The 20,852-nt window shown below is 42.4% G+C and overlaps 1 protein-coding gene and 1 long non-coding RNA gene across 2 annotated transcripts in view; one reads left to right on the top strand and one right to left on the bottom strand.

Annotated features, from left to right (window-relative positions):
• LOC144584748 (uncharacterized) lies at positions 1 to 5,661 on the bottom strand. The gene is made up of 2 exons (XR_013539180.1): positions 5,239 to 5,661; positions 1 to 534 (listed from the first exon to the last, which is right to left on the bottom strand). It is a non-coding gene; the product is annotated as an uncharacterized LOC144584748 (long non-coding RNA).
• An 11,579-nt stretch (positions 5,662 to 17,240) lies between these two features.
• FBXW8 (F-box and WD repeat domain containing 8) overlaps positions 17,241 to 20,852 on the top strand; it is a 109,801-nt gene continuing 106,189 nt past the window's right edge. Inside the window, exon 1 of the mRNA XM_020813590.3 lies at positions 17,241 to 17,575. Coding sequence (XP_020669249.3) covers positions 17,387 to 17,575 — 189 coding nt within the window. The 5' untranslated portion in view covers positions 17,241 to 17,386. The remainder of the gene's footprint in view (positions 17,576 to 20,852) is intronic.

The following is a 20,852-nucleotide window of genomic DNA, read 5'->3' on the forward strand; positions in this document are numbered from 1 at the left end:
TTTGTCCTCTCCTCTAAGCCTTTAGAAACACATATGTACACTGCACCCATCTGTAAAGAAATTTATATAAAGATATACATCCGCACAAATTTCTTCTCCACAGGGATACTAAAACTGTTTGCCCATGACTTGGAAGGTGCACGGCAGCAGCCAGAATGGCTTCTGGTCACACCAAACACTGGATGGCACTGACAATGGGCAACCACATCCTACAGCTGAAGTGGCTATGAGGAACAAAGGCCACTAGCCCAGTGATTCACACGCCACTCAGACCTCTGCTTATACAAGCCATGCATGGATAGCCCCATGTTTGCACACAAAGCAGTTAACAGTTTTCTGTACAAAAATTTGTTCATGTGCATGCTGATTTCACTGCTAGACTACAGACGGCATCCCCCCCCTCTTCATCCGCTACTCGGAAATCTCTCTCAGCCGTCTCTTTTCCCTTCCACCTTGCTCTTGGCATCTGTGACTCAAGGGCAGCAATCCTGCAGGAACACAGAAACTTCCCAAGCAAGCAGATCTCTCTTCATTCTAGAAAAATTAGAGAAAGGGGAGAGAGATTAGATATGTGGACGGAAAAATTCCTTAAAATGGCAATGCATTTGCAATTAAATTCAGATACAATGGCAGTACCCTACCTTAAGACCCTAGCAATAATTTGGCTTCCTAAAGATATTGGAGATGATATGATACGGCAAGAACAGATAACCTTTTTGATATCAGGGGCTGCATTTCTTTGATGTAATCTTATGAGGTCCATGTATAGTGGAGAGAACTGAAGCCACTTCAGTAGGCAAGGCCACCACTTTTCTTACTTTCTCTTTTCTGCCACTTTCATCTTTTCTCTTTTGGTCCCTCTCTCCTTTTTTATCTCCTAGCATGTATCAAAAGCCCCCTGCAGAGGTTTGAGATGATCATCTGCAGTGGGCTTTTGAAAGAAGGCAGAGGAGAACAAGAAATGAGGCTGAAGGAGAGTTGTGCCCTACAGATTAATGCAGAGTTTAAAACATTATTTTTAAAAATAACTCATTAACATTGTGTGTGTTCTGTGCCATCAAGTCAGAACTGATTTATAGTGACCCTAATGGAGCGTTCAAGGCAAATCAGATACTTAAGGAGTGGTTTTACCCGTTCAACTCCCCCAATGAGGTTTCCATGGCCAAGTGGAAACCCTGTTCTCTAGAATCCTAATCCATCATGCAGCCCCCTACACCACACTGGGAATGCAGTGAAATGAATGACTCATTACATTGTTGTTACTGTGTGCCATCAAATCACATCTGACTTATGGCACGCCTAAGTGTGTTCTCAAAGTGTGAGAGATATTTAAAAAATAGCTTTACCATTGCCACATCATTTCTATGTAAGAGTGGCAGTTTGAACCTCAGTCTCCTGAAGGTATTTACAGCTAATTTTGTATTTATCATATGCAATAAGATAAGTGAATAAGCTGATCTCATTTTTTTTTTTGTCTTCCATTTTCCTCCCCACCCATACCAACACAACAGACACCTTAGTATTTTAGGCCCATTAGTTTGGGTCTTCCTAATGTACATATTTTGGCCTACCTAAGAAATAACCTGAGCACATACAAATCAGTTCCTTGTTTTTGCACTGCCCCATTTCACTTCCAGAATTATACACACTTAAGTTTGCTGTTAGAGGGAAAGAGGTATTAATTTTTCTTTCTTGTGGCAAAATGTAAATGAAATTCACATGGATGGATTTAATATATTAAAGTGATCTGGGAACTTGAGAGAGAGGAAAAAGGACTCTTTCTCATTCTGACCCAGTTTATTGAATGTTTTCGTTCTAGCACAGTGATAAAAAATAATCCCTCTATTTTTCTATGTACTGTACTTGGTTATTTTCCATGTTATAATAAGGCTCACTGCTGAGTGAACTGGCCAAGTCCCATTGCTAGAACAATGTCTTCAGCCTTAGCCATCTTTTGGACTTCTGTGCTTCCTATCATGAGATGCCTCCAAAGACTTATTAGTTCAGTTTCAAATGCAGATAGTTAACTCTTCTGAAAATTTTGACAGAGCAGTGCTGTTGTCAGCCCAGCAGCTGATGACAGTGGAAATAACTGACAGAACCTATGGCAAGGGACCAAGCTGCCAGTGGTGCTGGCAGAGAGGGGCATGGTTTTAATTTAACAAGGAGCACCACATCTTGGCTGATTGAGCAAAATATGACCAACACTGAGCGCCAGGCTAGATCAAGTCAGTCTGGCCAGACCTTTCAAGGTGATGTAAGATTGTATACTTATATACTGACATCTATTAAATGTTTTCTCTTTTCAAAACTCAGACTTATGACACACTAGCCCAGCAACACAAGTCACTTCTCTTTTGCAGAATGGGCCAATGCCAATTTTTAACAGCTCTGTTATGGGGGAAAATCAGAGTTTGGCCATAACATGTCACAACACAGCTGCAATAAGTTACTTTCTTCTGTAAGAAGGTCGTTAAGAGAGCTACATTTAAAAACTAATATAACAAAACAGGAACAAAGTTTATTAGCAGAATGAGTAAAATTTTCTAGTTATTTTGAGTGCATTTTAAAGCATTTCCTTTTATTCCCCTTGTATTTCCTGATAATCATGGACTTGGGGATTTTGGAAGCTATAGGAGTTAACCCTTCCAAGATCTACCCAAGACTATTTGCCATGAGACTCACTAAAACATTCTCAGAACCCACAATATCTATTCTTGCAAGCCCCAAAAATACAAATGCCTGGAGTCCCACCCTCCCTGTCCCTCATTTATGCAAATAGCCTGGAGAAAACTAACAGAAATGAGTCAGAATGCTCCCCTCTTTAACTCGTATCTCTCCAAGAAAGAAGATATATCTAACAGGTGTAGATCAAGGCTGAGAGACACAAGAGGGTTCATTCAGTTGGGGCTGAACTTGATGGAGCAAAAAGTGAGCTGGAACTCTCCATGGTGCTGCAAATTTAGCCTTAACCCAAGATTTTACTGCCTTCAGAGCTGGCCCAGTCTAGTGGGAAATAGAAGATTGTCTCAGAATATTATAAGCTGTGGGTGGGGAATGTTTCTGGATGCTGCAGGAGTGCAGCTCCCATCATCCCTCCTTGTGGATTATGCTGGCTAAGCAACATGGGAGTTCATTTATTTAATTTTACATGGCTATCCTGACTTTCTTCTAATGCTCTCCAGCCAGGTTATATGGTTCTCCTCCTCACCACCACTTTATCTTCACAACTCCTTATGGTATCTTAGTATCAAAAGGTATGACTGGCCCAAGGCCAAGGAATTTCACTGCACAGGGGTAACTTGAATCTGTATTCCTCAAATTCCAACCCAGCTTGATACACACTACACCACATGGCCATACATTCCCCATATTCTTCCTAATCCCTTAGTGGCAAAGCAATGGAAAGTTTCTTTTTGCAACCAATCCTTCAAATCAGCAATATCATTTTTAGTGAGATGGGGGACCTCAAGCTAAGAACATCATAAAAACTGGAGCCGGCACTATCTTTACCTTACTCTTCTAGCAAAGAGAGGTAGCTTCTTTCTACTCAATTGCACATGAGATCAATCTACCTTCCAAAGCTATACGTACACATGCGTGTGTATGTTCTGTGCAATCAAGTCAGAACCAACTTATAGCAACTCTAATAGGGGTTTCAAAGTAAGTGAGATATTATAATGAGTGGTTTTACCAATTCTGTTCCCCAAGTCAGTTTCCATGGCCAAGTCAGTACAGTATTTGAACCCTGTTCTCCAGAATCCTAGTCTGTCACACAATTGTCTACTGTACCACAATGGGAATCAGAGTACACATTTACTCCGAGGCAAATCACACTCTGCTTAGTGGGAACAACTCTCACATAGTTGTGTACAGGACTGAAGCCTTTAAAGAACACCACAGTTCAAATGTAGGTCAGCAGTAGAGAATTTACAGTACGCAATTTTAGACTCAAGGCTCAAGAGAAGGCTCATTACTTCAACTCGCCTTAAAATGCACAAAATCACTCATAAGAAGATACATTGTGGATCAGAGCAAGGGCCTATGTAGCCCTGCATTTTGTCCCCACAGTGCAAAACTAGACAGCTCTTGGAATTCCATGAGCAGAATGTGAGACAGCACCTCCTGCTAGCTCCCCCAATTGCTATTCGTAGAATCATGAAGAGCTGGAATCCCAAGAGACATATACAGCAACCCTCTGCCAGTGCAGGAAATCCACAACAAAACCATTGTTGCCATATGGTTGTCCAACCACTACTGAAAATTATCCACTGAAGGAAAGTTCACTGCCTTCTCAGGCAATCCATTTCCCTGTCAAACAACTGTTGCTGCCTGAAAATTCTTACCATCATTTACTCAGAATCTCCTTTTGTGTAATTTGAATTAAATTATTCAGGTTGAGGATGCTACCTTTGATACTAGAGCTAGTATACTGACATTAGTAGCCCTTAGAAGCCTTATGTCCCTCAGTATCAGACAGATAAAGCCTATGCTGGTTGAATACACTGTGAAGTTTATTTTTAATTGTTTTGATATTCTGTAAGCCACCCAGAGTGGTAGAATATACCAGATGGGCGGGATATAAATCGAACGAATGAACGAAGAAAGAAAGAAAGAAAGAAAGAAAGAAAGAAAGAAAGAAAGAAAGAAAGAAAGAGATCACATAGGATTGTCTGCAAGTCAAGTCTTACCCTCAGGTAAAATGAGTATGAATATGAATGTACCATAAAAGCCAGCGACTTTGACTTCATTTTTTAAAAAAATCGTAAAATTTGTTTTGTTTTGTTTTGTTTTAAATGCAGTCTTTTCCTACCTACTAGAATCCAAGCCACTTTACAGCATAATTTTAAAAACTGATATGATTAGAAATAGAAAGGAATAATATTAAAATAGGATTAAATGTATTTCCATACGTAAGATAGTAAGTAAATTAAAAGGTAGCTGATGTGGCACACTGGATAGAATGTTAAACTACAGGAGACACGAGTTCAAATCTCTGCTTGGTCATGGAAACTCACTGGGATGGGGTTGATAATATAAAACATTCAGTAAGCATTCCATATACAGTATATCTCTAAAACCTTATTAGTGTCACCATAACTCAGAAATAAAAGAAAACCACATGGTCATCACACAACTCAGAAGTAACCTGACAGCATGTAACAGCAGGTTGTTGTTGTTGTTGTGTGCTGTCAAGTCTCCCACACACACTTATGGGAACTGTTAAGAACGAGTGACCTCCAAAATGTCCTGTCCTCAACTCTTGTCCAGCTCTTGCAAACTCGAGGCTATGGGCTCCTTGAGGGAGTCGATCCATCTCGTATTTGGCCCTCCTCTTTTCCTGCTGCCTTCCACCTTTCTCAAGGCTGTTGTCTTTTCCTGAGAATCCTGCCTTCTCATCTTGTGCCCAAAGTAGGACGGCCTCAGTTTCTACATTTTTGCCTCCAGCCACCGTTCAGGCTTGGTTTGCTCTGGGACCCACTTATTCATCTTCCTGGCGGTCCAGGGTATCTGCAAAGCTCTTCTCCAGCACCACAGTTCAAACAGCAGTAAATGAAATTAAAATATTAACGTCAAATTAGCAGATAACAGATTCAATTGGCTACAAATAAATCAAAGTATACTCAGCAATACGGACATGAATTAAATAGGAAAGCCCATAGAAGAAATCTAGCGACTGCCACCCATTTCCTGGCTGATTCCGTCAGGGGTGCATTGGCTTCCAGGGCCCCTTCTGCCCTCATAGGCACAAAACCTGGGGGGGGGGGTGGTCCGAGGGAACCGGGATGGAACCAGCTGATGCCCCGCGAAGGGGGCGTCCAGGTCCTCCCTTCCCCTGGGCAGACCTTTCGGGCCCCTTCGCTCCCGGCTCACCTGCCGCCGGTGTGGTTACTTGGCCGCTCGGCGCTCGCAGAGGCGCCCTCCCTCCGGCTGCTCTACACGCTCCCGCGGCGGCTCAGCCAGGCCAAGGCGGCCAGCAGCGCCAGGGAAGTGGCCAGGCCGGTGCCGGCCGACGGGCAGCGGCTCCCCCCCGCCTGCCGCCCGGTTCGCGCCTGCAGCTCATCGCCGATGGCCTTGAGGCGCGCCGCGGTGAGGTGCGCCCCGGCCACGCGCGCCCTGCCTGGACTGCCGCCGCCGCCGCCGCCGCCACACAAGCAGGGGGCCCGGGGGCGACCCGGCCGGGAGCAGGGGCACATGACGCCGAGGCCCAGGGACGGGGCGCTGCCGCCCGCCTCTCCTCCGGCCAGCCTCGGGACGTGCCGGCACCGCCGCGGCCGCGACTCCGGGGCTGCTCGCTGCTCCGCCTCGTCCCGCTCCTCCTGCGGCTGTCAGGTGCCTAGCGCAAAGCGGGCAGAGCTCGGGCGTCACATGCTGGCTGAGATCATCATCCTCCCCGACGGGGCGGCCGCGCGAAGGTGGCGAGGGAGGGACCAAGGGAGGGAGGCTTCACTCTGTCGCGGGGGTCGCGGGGGGGGTTGTTTGTTTGCCTGCCTCCCTTCTGTTCTCTTCCTCTTTTCTTTCACGGCTTTCTTCCTCTCTCTTTCTTGCCCGTTTGCTTGCCTTCTTTCTTTCCGCTCCTTCCTTTCTCTTGTTTTTCTTTTCTTTTCTTTCTTCTCCCCGCATACCTCAATCTCTTCTCTTTCTTGCCCCTTTTCCCCTTCTTCTTTCCTTCTCTTATTTGCCTGGTGTTCCTTTATTTGTTCCCTACTTCCCTTCCACTTCCACCCTTCATCCTTGCTATTTTCCTTCTTGCCTAGTTTTTAATTTCTTTTTTTCCCTTCCTTCCCCATCTCTCGTCTATCTTTCATTTGTTTTATTCTTTTATTCACCTTCTTCCTCCCTCCCTCCCACTTCTCTCTCTCTCTCTTTCCCTCTCTCCTAGATTTTAACAGTTTGGGATTTCTGTTCACACACTTGTTAGGGATTTGTAGAACATCCTTGTGACTTATAAAGTAACATGTATGTTGACCACACACACACACACTTTGAAACTTTGACCGTTTTCTATAAATATAAATATGTTCTACCAAAAGAAAATAAAAGGTACTTAGCAGTTTACACTGTGTTCCTAGTCTATGAGCAAATTAGGGTACACAGATTGATGCCCAACCCATTCTGTGCCCTTTTGGAGATACAGTACTCTAATGCCGTTTTTATCTAGATCTCTACTAGTATTTGTGTGTTTCTAGATCTAAAGGGAAAAAGAAACCTTCGTGCAAATGGGGAAATGCAAACAATCACTTGGGGTAGGTTACACAGCACTCCCAGAGTTATTTCTGGCATAATTATTTACTCACCTTCAGTCCAGTTCAACTTGCAGCAGCACAATTTAATGTCTGTAGGCCTTCCTGCCAAGGCACTCGTGCTTGGCAACTCTGGTCAAGGAGGAGAAGCCAGGTCAGTTGCAAGAGGCGCTACCCACAACTGGTGCTCTGGAAGGGAAGTCACTTGAGGGAAGTGCATAAACCTTCCAGGCTCGTGAATATTTCCAGTTCATTGTCAGTTAAGATCACCAGGAGAGGCTTTTCTCTCTAGCCTACTACCTTCACAGGTGTGTCAATGGGGACATGGGAGAGGACCTTTTCTGTTGCTACTCCCAGACTTCGAACTCCCTTCCACAGGAGGCCAGGTTGACCCGATCCTTGTTGTCGTTCAGCAAGCAGGCAAAGACCTTTCTCTTCAGGCAAGCTTACCCTTAATGACTGCCTGCCTGGGTGTGGGGTTTTTTTTTAATGGATTGTTGTGCCTTACTGCTTTCAGTGCCTTTTTGGTGTTGCTTTCTTTTATTGTCTTCCAATATTTGTCTGATCTTTTTAGTACTTGTATACTTATGCTTTCAGCTTTCAATATTGTCTCTTAATTATGTAAGCCACCTTGGATCCTTAAGGAGAAAGGCAGGGTAAAAATATTTTAAATAAATTAAATAAATAAATCATTATATTATAGCTGCTTACTTTCTACAACCCACATTTTCTGTACTCAGCCACCCACTCAAGTTCTGAAATGCATTCTCATTTGTAAATTGATGTGGTTGGAACATGTAGCACGAGGTCATTTTCAATGTTGTTTTAAAGTAGAACCAATGAATTAAATCACAATGCCTTAGTAATTGACAAATCCTTATTACTCTGGCATATAAATGAACTGATGACAAGACTTTCAAGTATTAGTACAGTATTAGTATTGTATTGTATTAGTATTTGTACTTTATTATATCAGGATACGACTTTTGCAATCAGTCTGCTTGAAACAAATATAAAAGTAAAATGGTTGTTGTAGGTTTTTTGGGCTGTTTGGCCGTGTTCTTGAGAGTTTTTCTTTCTAACGTTTCATCAGTCTCTGTGGCCATGGGCATCTTCAGAGGACAGGAGTCAGAACTCTGTCTGTGCTCTGGTGCAGTTTGTGGGATAGTTGAGTATAGCTGTGGAATCAGCTTTTTGTCCTTTTCAGGAGATTGGATGATTATGGTGATCAGCGTGGTTTTGGCAACACGCCCCCCCCCCACATCCATGTGACACCCCTCCATAAGCATGACATGCCCATCTGCAAGAGCGACACCCCTTGCAAGCCTGACACCCCCCATAAGCGTGACATGCCCACTGAGCGTTCATGCGTGTGGGGAGTGGAGATCCATATCCACAGCCCAGTCCTGGGAAGCCCATGGACTGGGGATTGGGGACCCCTGTCATATATTATTCCAAACCTCAGTATTTATTTTGTCTTCCAAATCACGTTCCCATAATATTTTAAGGAAGTCTTGGCGGTCGTCAGTTTGTATTAATACTTTATACATTTAACTTATTATCCTTTTCATTCATCTTTCAGCTATATTTTCCTTCTGTAATACTATTTCTTCCAATCTCATGAGATCCCTAAATTTATCATTTCCTTTTATCCAATATTCCGTCCACTGCTCTAAGTGAATAAGATTAAACCATTACTGTATATTCTTTCTGTTCACAATAATCTCTTAATTAGTTGTTTATTCCTCACTTTTTCTTTTATAATAAGTTATCCATATTTTACTTCCAATTTCCTGGAAATTTTTTAACTCTACCATTGGATGTAAAGGAGAAATTGATGGAATGAGTATTTTTCTATACTTATTCCAAATTAAAAGCATATTTTAAAAAAGGTGTTTTTACAAATATATTCAGTAATAAACATATTTTCTTTGCTAATATTATTGTAAGTGTCTTAGGGTTTTGATTTATTAGGAACGTAGGTCTATAAGTTCCAGAATCATTTGAATCCTTATTCACCGTTGAAACTAATATAAATTAACAAATGTTTCCAAGATAATACAATCCCTTCCATTATTTTATTAAAAATAAACATTAATTTAGGTACCAACATTTTTCTAAAAACAATTATGATACTCTGGTTCCACGCCATCTATTCATGGAGTCTTTCCTGCTTTTAATTTATTAATATTTTGGTCCATCAAATCTTTATCCACATCTTGGGAATCTATTCCCCAATATTTTCTCAATATATTTTTTAACTCTACTCAAAATAAAGCTTGTTCCTAGTATATAATTTCTGGAAAAATGCTAAAAAACGTGCAATTTTTGTTTTATTAAATTACAATTCTTACCCACTTCATATTTAACTATTCCAATTAAACTCTTAGCTTTCTTAATCAGTATGGCTCTTGCCAACATTCTTGAGTTCTTATTACTATTTTTTTTAAAATCTCTTTCAATTATATTAAATTCCCCTGAATTTTCTCCATTTCAGTTTTCTCCAACTCTTTCTTTTTTGCTTCCATTTCTAATATTTTTAACTATCTATCCATTATGTATTTGCCTCCAACAATCTTATTTCTTCTTCAGACTTTTCATGTGCTTTTCTCTCCATCTTTTTAAACTATATGATTCTCTAATACTAATTCCTCTAATAATAACTTTAATTGTATCCCAAACCATACATTTGTTGCACCATTCTCTATCAATGCAACACTTCCATTACTTTTTCTGATTTATCTGTTACATTCTTTTGCTGAAAAATACTTGAATCTGTCATCTATATTTTAACTTCTCTATAATCATATATTATAGAGGGACGTGGTGGTGCTGCGGGTTAAACCGCAGAAGCCTCTGTGCTGTAAGGTCTGTAGATCTTCAGCTGTAAGATCAAATCCACGTGATGGAGTAAGCTCCCGTGGCTTGTCCCAGCTCCCGCCAACCTAGCGGTTCGAAAGCATGCAAATGTGAGTAGATAAATAGGTACCGCCTCAGTGGGAAGGTAACAGCGTTACATGTCTAAGTCGCACTGGCCATATGACCACGAAAGATTGTCTTTGGACAAATGCTGGTTCTATGGCTTGGAAATGGGGATGAGCACCGCCCCCTAGAGTCGAACACGACTGGACAAATATGGTCAAGGGGCATCTTTACCTTACTATAATCATATTTAATTTTAATATCCATATTTAATAAAGTATGATTCGTTACTTTTATTAAACACACTATTAGATAGTTAAACACACTAATAGATAGTTATTAAATAGTGTGTTTTATTAAATGCACTATTAGGGAGCAGGCCAGGTAGGTGAGGCTCATCAGCCTTGGAAGGCAGCCCATCTAGGAGAAGGAGAACTCTGATTTCAAACCTCCACTGCCTTGTGGCTATATTCACTGATGGAAAAGGCTTCAGGGTTTAACCTCGAGGCAAAATCCGGAACCAGAGTCCCGAAGGCAGTTCGTGTCATTCTGGCAACTCCTGCAACATCACTAGAACCAGTTGTATTGGCTCTTGCCTTTCCATTGGACTATTTCAGTGACGTGGAGAGGGGGGACTTGCTGCTTGGGTAACAGCCTATCCTCCATATTATTTTACCCAGGTTTCATGCTCTGGAGAGGACACTCCAGCTTCTCATACATCGTCGAAATAACACGGGAAGTAGCAGTTACCAATTATAAGTCTTTGCTTGGTTGGCATAGAGCACGACGCCAGGGGCTACTTCCGATGGTGGGAGAGGTAATTGCATCTCACTAGATAGCTACTGCCCGCCCTAAGCTGGGCAGTCCCCAGGCAGTAAGGCACTACCTAGCCACGGGCTGTTAATCTCATGGAGTGTGGAGGGTTTAGGGTGAAAGCCAACAAGCAGATTAATAACCCTGCACCATGCAACAATAATAAGAAAACTTCTGCCCTAAAGTTGGGCACCTGGAATGTTTGGACAATGACCCCTGGCTTTTCTGATGACCTGCAAGAAATAGATGATGTGCGCAAGAGAGCTATCATCGATATGGAACTGAGTAGGCTGCAGATGGACATTGTTGCTCTGCAAGAGACAAGATTGCCAAACATGGGATCTGTCAAAGAAAAAAATTCTCGTTCTTGTGGCAGGGAAAACCATTGAATGAAACCAGGGGATATGATGTTGGCTTTGTGGTCAGAAATACTCTGCTGAGATCCATTGTTCCACCTACTGTGGGGACTGAAAGAATCCTGTCTCTGCAGCTCCATTCATCAGCGGGATTGGTCACTCTCATTAGTGCATATGCACCAACACTATTGTCTACAACAGAAGCCAAAGACAAATTCTATGATGATCTGGCAGCTACTATTAAAAAAATCCCAGAGAGAGAACCGCTGTTCATTCTTGGAGACTTTAACACTAGAGTTGGTGCTGATCACAATTCTTGGCCCACCTGCCTAGGCCAGTGGTTCTTAACCTTGGGTTACTCAGGTGTTTTTGAACTGCAACTCCCAGAAACCCCAGCCAGCACAGCTGGTGCTGAAGGCTTCTGGGAGTTGCAGTCCAAAAACACTTGAGTAACCCAAGGTTAAGAACCACTGGTCTAGGCCGTTTTGCCATTGGGAAGATGAACAAAAATGGCCAACGCTTTCTGGAGTTTTGCTGTTACTGTGGTCTTTGTGTCAGCAACAAGTTCTTTAATACGAAGCTTCAACACAGAGTTTCCTGGAGACATCCAAGATCGAAGCACTAGCATCAGCTCGATTTGATCCTCACTAGGCGTTCTAGCCTTCCTAGTATTACGATCATAGTTATCAGAGTGCTGACTGCAATACTGATCACTCCCTGGTTTGTAGTAGAGTAAAACTGTGAACAAAGAGATTGTATCACACAAAAAAGGAAGGAAGACCACGTATTGACATCAGCAAGACTCGCAATCAAAGAAAAGTGGAGGAATTTGCCCAAGTGCTTGAGGAAACCCTTCTAGGCCTGGCTGATGCAAATGCACCTGAACAATGGGAACATTTCAAGAACATTGTTTATAACACTGCCTTATCCTCGTTTGGCAAGAAGACCAAAAAGACGGCAGTTCGAAGCCCATTCGGAGGAGTTGATGCCAGCCATCGAGGAAACAAGGAGAGCTCTAGCATCATACAAAGCCTGTTCTATTAAGTACAACTTGCAGGTTCTTCGACTTGCTTGTAGCAAAGTCCAACAGGCTCCCAGGAGATGTTCCAACAATTATTGGCTTCAGCTCTGCTCTCAGATACAGTTAGCAGCAGACACAGGTAACATCGAATGTATGACAGTATCAAGCAGGCTTTAGGTCCAATACAGAAGAAAACTGCTCCCTTGAAGTCTGCTACAGGCGTGATCATCCAGGACCGAGCACAGCAGATGGACCGCTGGGTGCAGCACTGCTCTGAGCTATATTCCAGAGAGAATGCAGTAACTGAAAAGGCACTAAATAACATCGAGTGCCTGCCTGTCTTGGAAAAGTTGGACAGCGAACCATCTTTAGCAGAAATAAAAGTGGCCTTGGATTCTCTCGCCTCCAGCAAGGCACCTGGGAAGGATAACATCCCTGCTGAAGTGCTGTAAAGAGATCATCACCACTGAGCTGTACGAAATCTTTTGTTTTTGCTGGAGGGAAGGACATGAGTACCACAGGACATGAAGGATGCAAACATTGTCACGTTGTACAAGAAAAAGGGAGACAGGCAACTCTCTTCTCAGCGTTGTAGGGAAGCTGTTTGCCTGTGTTGTGCTGAAGAGACTCCAGGTGCTTGTAGATAGAATCTATACAGAATCACAGTGTGGATTTCAAGCTAATAGATCTGTCATAAAGTTGAAGCAGTGTGGGATATATAGTCAAAGAAATGTAGGATGGAGTCAGACAGGTTCTGTGTGAAGATGATTTGAGAGACATTGGAATTTTTTTTTTCTAAGTGCTATGAGAAGTTTTTTTCTGAAGATCAGTACGGCATGGTTCGAGATAAAGCTGAAGGTCGGACCAAGGAGCCCATGAAAGACTCAACATTCTGAGCTAATTGGAGAAGAGATAAAACACCTGGATCTTCATGGAAATTGAGGGCAGAGGAAGACGTTACAGCCCCTTGAAGCTAATTGGTTAACAGCCATGAAGGGTCAAGAAGAAGGAGGTCTAAGAAATGTAGAAAATGGACGATGGGTTATTTGGGAGACGTTCGATTCCATGATGATGGGAGAGAAAAATAACTTTATGGTTTGAGTATGTGGCTTGAAGGAGAAAGAATGTAAGTAAAGAGAAAGAAGGAGGTGGGGCTACCCCACCTTAGCCCAGCTTAGTACTGTTTATTATTTTAATGGGGATTAGTTATTTTATTTAACTGTAATGATCTTTGCATATGTTATTTATGTTAAAGCTTGAGCAATATAAACTGATTCTATGAAACTCTATTTTTCTAATACAAAATAATTATACAAATTATTACAAAATGGTTTGTCTCTTGAACAGCGGGGCCTGGCTAAATCCAGGGAGTGGAGAAGGCCGCAAACTAGCTGTCTTTAAGAGCCCTCCCTAACTAAGCTGTTTTGCGTGCTAAGGAATCACAAAGCCCATGTGTCTGTACTTGCAAAGTATAATGATCACACAGGCTCTATGAGCTTCAAAGTACAGTGGTGCCTCGATTAACGAGCACACCGTACAACGACGAAATCGCATAGCGATCCCTTTTTTGGGATCGCTAATGCGATCGCTCAACGTTTTTTTAATAGGGCAAAATTCGCTTTGCGAAGACCGGTAAGCGTTTCGCTTACCGATCTTCGCAAAACGAAGCCTGATGATCAGCTGTTAGGCGGCCAAAATGGCCGCCGGAAGCCCAGAAATGGCCCAAAATGGCCGCGCGCAGCGTTTTCGCGCCCTCGTTAAGCGAGGGGAGGGCGCGAAAATGGCTGCCGGCCATTAAGAAGCATCGTTGAACGGTGAGTATTCGGCCCATTTGGAACACATTAAACCATGTTTAATGCGTTCCAATGGAATTCCCTGCCCCGTTCAACGATGCTTCAGCATAGCGAAGGTTAATCCGGAATGGATTAACCTCGCTATGCGAGGCACCACTGTAACAATTCTGTCATTCTATGCAAGCTGCAATAGCCCATAGGTAAGGTCTATGATAGGGGGGCAGGAGATATTCAGTAAGATGTATGAATGTAGTTTTATATATACGTATATAGATGTTTTTAGTGTTTTTAGATTGATTTTATGTCTCCTAATTTAAATAATGTTCCTTACTTTTGCTGGTCAATGACCGTAATAAAACATTTATTATTATTGTGGTCATATAGACCGGATGGGCGGGGTATAAATCAAATAAATAAACAAACAAATAAATAAATTGTACTTGCAAAGTACTGGGTAAAAGTAAAGTGTTCTTTTAAGGTCAGACTTGTTCAAAGGGCTTACACTGCACACTGCTGAGGTTTTGGGACTTGCCTCAGTGGAAAGGTGGTAGGCAAGTGGCCTGTCAAACTCTCTGACCGAATGCTAAGTGCTTGGGCACCGCATGATCCACCACTTACATGGTATTTTCCCTCAGAAAGTTGCATGAGAAATGTAGGGAACAACGACAGCCACTCTTTGTGGCCTTAATTAGATTCAGTGTGTTAAGAATCTCTGCAATATTAGGTAAGAAAGTCAAATAAAAAAATCCATTCAGGTACTTCTTGACTGAACATTATTTTGACGACTTTGCTTTTGCTAAACCACCTGACTTCTGTATGCTACAATAGATCTCCATATTCTGCATCTATATCTGAGAGAAAAATTTGAAACTGACAATGACCAGGCCAGGATGCCTGATGTAATTAATGCTGGACACAACAATACACATCACACTTTCCTATTGAAGAATCCTACTACACAAGGCTTGCTGATAAATGATGCAGTTAAATTGCACTTGAAGTGTACAGGTAATTTCAATACCTCTTCATTGATTCTTGCAACTACATCCCATACTTCCCACCATACTTCTTGCATCATTAGTTGTAATGCTTTTATTTAAACTCAGACCAAAGTTTTCTACTGATTCAAGCACCTTCAAGAGTATGTTTGTTTGTTTGTTTGTTTGTTTGTTTATTGATTTATTTAACTTATATGCCGCCCACACTACCCGAAGGTCTCTGGGCGGCTTACAGCATTTAAAATACAATAAAAAGGCAAAATAAAACTGCAGTTGCAGCATCTTTGAAACTCTGTAGTGTACAGAACTCTTCTGTACAGTGGGGTCTTGACTTAAGAACGGCTTGAGTTAAGAACATTTTGACTTAAGAACCACTCTCATAGAAAAATATTGATTTGACTTACATACTTAGATTTGAGTTAAGAACTGAAAAAAAAACCCACGTGGGAGGCAGGGAAAGTGCAAAATTTGAACTTTCAGTTAACTGTTGGCCAGTGAAAAGGGTGCCTGTCTGCTTCCTCACTCCTCCCAGCGTTTAGAGAGTGGATTGGGAGACAGTCTTCGGACTGCCTGGTACTGTACTGCCTGGACTGTATTTTCCCTGCCTTCCCTGAACCTTTCTTGACCTAAGAAAAAAAGAAACAAAATATCCCCTTCTAGTGGTCGAAGGCGGAATAGCAGCTTCCCATTAGTTTCTATGGACGGAAAAGAGCAGATACAGATCAAATGGTTTTCAATGCATTCCTATGGGAAATGCAGATTTGACCTGCAAACTTTTTGACTTGAGAACCGCCTTCCAATACGGATTAAGTTCTCAAGTCAAGACCCCACTGTAATTCCGGAGTTGTAATTTATTCCCGATAACTATTAGTAGTTGAGCGGTGTAGAATGCCATTACTCTCAAGCTTTCCCAATAACAGACTACTAATCCCCTCTCAACCCAAGGGGCCATTTATCAGCTCCTGCAATCACAGATGCATAAGAAGATTCCTAGCTGCAGTGAGGGGTAGGAGTAGGGGCAAAAGCAAGCAAGGCAAAAAGTCAGAGCAACCAACTCTTGTTGAGGTAGGAAGAATGCTTTTGCCTTAAGCAAAGTGGCAACTTTGGAAGACACTTTGGAAGAGCCTTGATGGGTGGAGCTTCCAGAAATGTTTTGAATGCAAAAGTCTTTGTATCCTTTTTGCAAACATACCAGTAAAATCTGTTTTTCCCTGGTTGTTGTTGTTGGGTTTTTTTTGAAAAGCAGGACAGACATTTGTGCCCACCCACACAGCACCTTTATTTTCCTTACACAGATATATAGCCTTCAACTTGGTAATACATGGAGGGAGTGTTGATAGCAGTAAACAAGTAGGTTGGAGGGCCGCACAGAAAGAGCTCAGGGGGCACAAGTGACTTCTACCCAGATGATGTTGGATGCACGAGGTAATAAATGTAGTCTATTGTGCATTGCTTTAAAAAAGTTGTGACATCATCAACACAGGCACATTTCTTATGGCATAATAACCATTCATAGACAAGTCCATGTCATCACATGTTGGTATGTGCTGTCAAGTCACCTGCAACTTATAGTGACCCTAAGAACGATTGACCTTCCAAATGTCCTGTCCCGAACTCTTATTGTTAATTCTGCTCTTGTAAAATCTGGGCTGTGGACTCTTTTATAGAGTCAATCCATCTCTTACTTGGACTTTCTCTTCTTCTGTTGTGCTCAACTTTCTGTAACATTATTATATTTCCCACCACGTCTTGCTTTCTAATGATGTGTCCAAAGTAGGATAGCCGAAAATTTAGTCATTTTAGATTCTGGAGAGAGTTCGTGCTTGATTTGACCTAGAACCAATGCATTTCATCATCGGCATGAAGTAAAACAAACAAATGCATGGAAGAGAAAATAAAACAAGTAATCCGGATATTGCTTTGGTGTAATTCTGCCGTATTCCTCGGAACCCTTGAAGCGCATCCGCAATTTCTGTCCGGGCAGCTATTGAGGCTGCTACCGGTAGCCGGAAATTAATGGTTTCATCCGGTTCGGTGGTCTCTTTCCTCTTGGGTTGCTTTCCGACTCTTTCCCGTGGGAGAAAGTGCGGCGGAGGGAGAGCTTTTCGGCTGCCGGTGGCTCACAGAGGTGGCCCGGGGGGAGATTCGAGGACGGCGGAAGGAAAGAGAGGTGGCCGGAAAAGGCCCGTGGGAGGAGGAGGAGGAGGAGGAGGAGGAGGAACTGAGGGCGCCGCGGGCCATGACAGGTGGGGACGGCTTCGCGCCTCTCCATCGGTGGGCCTTGGCGGAGAAGGGAGAGAAACGGCGGCGGCGGCGGCATCATCACCCTTGGGCTTCGGCTCTGGAGTTTAAGGAAGGCCGCAGAGCCCAGGAGGCCGCAGGAGGGGAAGAGAAGGAGGACCTTCTTGGGCAGCTCATCCAGGACTTGGTATTTATTTTTTTTTAGTTTTATTTTCATCATTATTTCTATTTGTTTAAAATATTACTATTTAATTACTTGAAATGTTAATATTACACATTTCTCCTCAAGAGAACCCAGGGCTTACAATATTAAAAACAAACAATATTGAAAACTGGATGGGGAGAGGAAAACAAATATGCACACATGCACACACACACAAACATCAGCTGTACTTGTAGGCATCCAGTCCCTGAGAAAAAAATGCGCCTGAGGGGGCCCAGCCGGGCCTCTCACGAGAGAGGGTTCTACAGTTGTTTTTCATAATTACAGTTCTTCCTGCCAGCTCTCCCCCTGCCCACTGTACCCTTACAACGACCCTTCAAGGTAGGTTAAGCTCAAGGTTGCCTAATGGCCAAAATCCTGTTGCAGCAAATCACACTAGAGTAGGCCTGTTGAATTAAGGGGGGGGGGGGTCGGTAAGTGAACTCCTCCAGAAGTTCCATTAATTCAAATTGGTCAACTCTAATTGGGACTTACTATTGTAAATAAGTTGCGGTTAGACTAGGCCCAGTTGTTGACTCAATGGAACTTACAGAGGAGTTGACTCACCAAACTTCCATTGATTCAGTGGTCTTCTCTAGTACAACTTATAATGTTAAACAATAGGATTTTGGCCACAGTGTTTAGTAGCCCAGTGTGGACTCGAGCCAGATCTCCCAACTACTACTGTGCAAACATTTGCACCACTGTAGCTTGACATGGAAAAATCAGAATAAATTGTGTTTAGCATTAGCTTGTTTTCTTGTGCTGCACAGCATGCACCGTCTATTGGTTATGAGTGGAGGTACCTCTTTTGTGTCTTGGCTTCAATCCTTGACATCACTCAGTATTAGTTAGTGCATGGCCACCGGTTTGAAATCCTGGAGCGTGAAGCAATATAGACCAGCCGTCCCTACACAGGCACCTTCCAAATGTGTTAGATTACAGCTCCTGCCATTGTGTCACTAGCACTGGCTGTAGATGATGGGAGTTGTAGTCCAAGAAGGACAGCAGCAAATATGAAATTGTTTCTGTAGTTTCCCATGAAAGTAAAGTGATGCTTAAGATTTTACAAAAGGGACTTTTACCATAAATAGTCTTGAATTCAATTAAAATATTATGTTGGTATAACTCTGTTAGGCTATATTTCCACTGTGTATTGCTGTAGGTTAAGTCAGCCAAGACATGTGCCTCTGTGTAGTTAGTCATACGACTGCTGTGCAACAGCAAATATTATGCTGACTTCTTATCTTGTGGTTCTGGCCATAAAACCAGATATTTAATTTGTACTTAGAAAATGAAGAGACATTAAAATTGTATTGCAAATGTACACTGACTGCTGAAGGATACCAAAGAATTCCAGAAGCAAATGAGTTTGTTTTATGAACTATTTATTTAGCTATTTAATCAGTGTATATACAGCCCCATTAGTGCAAGTGGCCCATTCAACTATTGTGCAAACCTGAATGGTTTACACGAGGTTAAAACTCACAAACCCACAATATGCCTCAATAACAAATAGGCAATTTAAAAAATACACTGATGCAACAGATAGTATTTAAACAATGCATACGAATAACCCAATAAAAATTCTAAAATTGATTTAAAACATTTTAAAAGGCAGCTTTAAATAATTCAGTCTTTGTCGTCTTTTAGAACATAAGGAGGAAAAGGCCTGGCATATCTCTGTCAGCATTTTATTCCAGAGACTAGGGGCCACAATCAAAATGGCACAATTCTTCATATTCATCTTTTTGACCTGCCTCGGTATAGCAGCTGCTAACATCATAGATTGAGAGGAGCAGGTAGTGCGACTAGCAGATTTCTGACAGACATATTCCAACAAGTACATTGATTTCCTAAACCATTAAGGCAGCTTGAATTGAGCATGGAAATTGTCAAGGAGCCAATGAAGGTACACCAACACTGGAAATGTGATCAAATTTGCTAGTCTTAATAATCAGTCTGGCTACTGTATTGTGGACCTGCTGAATTTCTGATGATGTTTTCATGGGCAGTCTTATGTACAGTATTCTATTTTTGAGATTATTACCAGTACATGAAATTTGTGAGGTTGTGAACAACTTGAAAGAGTTCTGTCCATTGATTGGAGGCTGCATTGGTTAATTGGGTATTAAAGCCTTTTTTGTAGCCTTGAGTAAATTATAATTTGCCAGACATCTCCCTGACCACAGCCAGTTTGCATACTGTGGGAGCTTTATTTCATCTGCTCTATATCTGTATTGTAATTGCTTCATCATCCTCAAAGCTTTTCGTGAACTGTGGAGAAGATTGAGTTTTGTGTGAAAAGGGAATTTAAGAGTGATTGTGTCAGCTGCCCAGGTCACTTCTGAATACATTAAAATCCTTGACTTTTTAGATCAGGAAAAGCTGTGGATATTTGAAAGAACTGCCAAAATACCTTATTGCCTGTTATGTAAGCTCTACGTTTCCAAACATTTTCCAAAGACAGCCCCACAGAGAGTGTGTTATAGTAATCCAGCCATGCTATAACTGAGGCATGTGTCATGGGTGGCCAGATCAGATATCTCCAGGAATGGACGCAGATGGCACACCAGTTTTAACTGTACAAATGTACTCCTGACTACTACATCTGGGCATCGAGGCTCAGGCGTTAATCCAGGAGCACAAGATGCTCCTGCATTTGCAGGGGGAGTGCAGCCCTATCTAGCACAGGTTAGATCTCTATTCCTTTTTGACTTATCAGGAGCACCTCTGTCTTGTATGGATTAAGTTTCAGTTTGTTATCCCTCATCCACTCCATTACTGATAACAGGCACTAGTCTAGGCACAGAACAGTTTCCTTGGAATCAGATGGGGAAAGCAGAGTTGGGTCCACATACTTGTATCACCTAAACTGCAAATTCTGGGCAACCTCTCCCAGCGGTTTCGTGTAAATGTTAAATAGCATGGGGGACAAAACAGAACCCTAAGGTGCAGCACAGGCCAACAGCAAGGGTATTGAACAAGAGTCTCCCAAATGTGACCTTCTGAGTTCTCTCCTCAGGAAGAACTGGAGCCACTGTAAAAAAGTGCCACCATCCCACCCCAGAGAGATGGCCCAGGAGGATACCATGGTCAATAATATCAAATACTGCTGAGAGGTCCAGCAGAATCAGCAGAGACACAACCCTCCCATTCAGTTTCTGCATAAGTCATTCACCAAGGCAACCAAAGCAGTCTCTGTCTCATAAGCAAGCCTGAAGCCAGATTGAAATGGATAATCTGTCTCCTCCAAAACTTT

Source organism: Pogona vitticeps, chromosome 14 (assembly GCF_051106095.1).
Source record: "Pogona vitticeps strain Pit_001003342236 chromosome 14, PviZW2.1, whole genome shotgun sequence".
Lineage (NCBI taxonomy): Eukaryota > Metazoa > Chordata > Lepidosauria > Squamata > Agamidae > Pogona > Pogona vitticeps.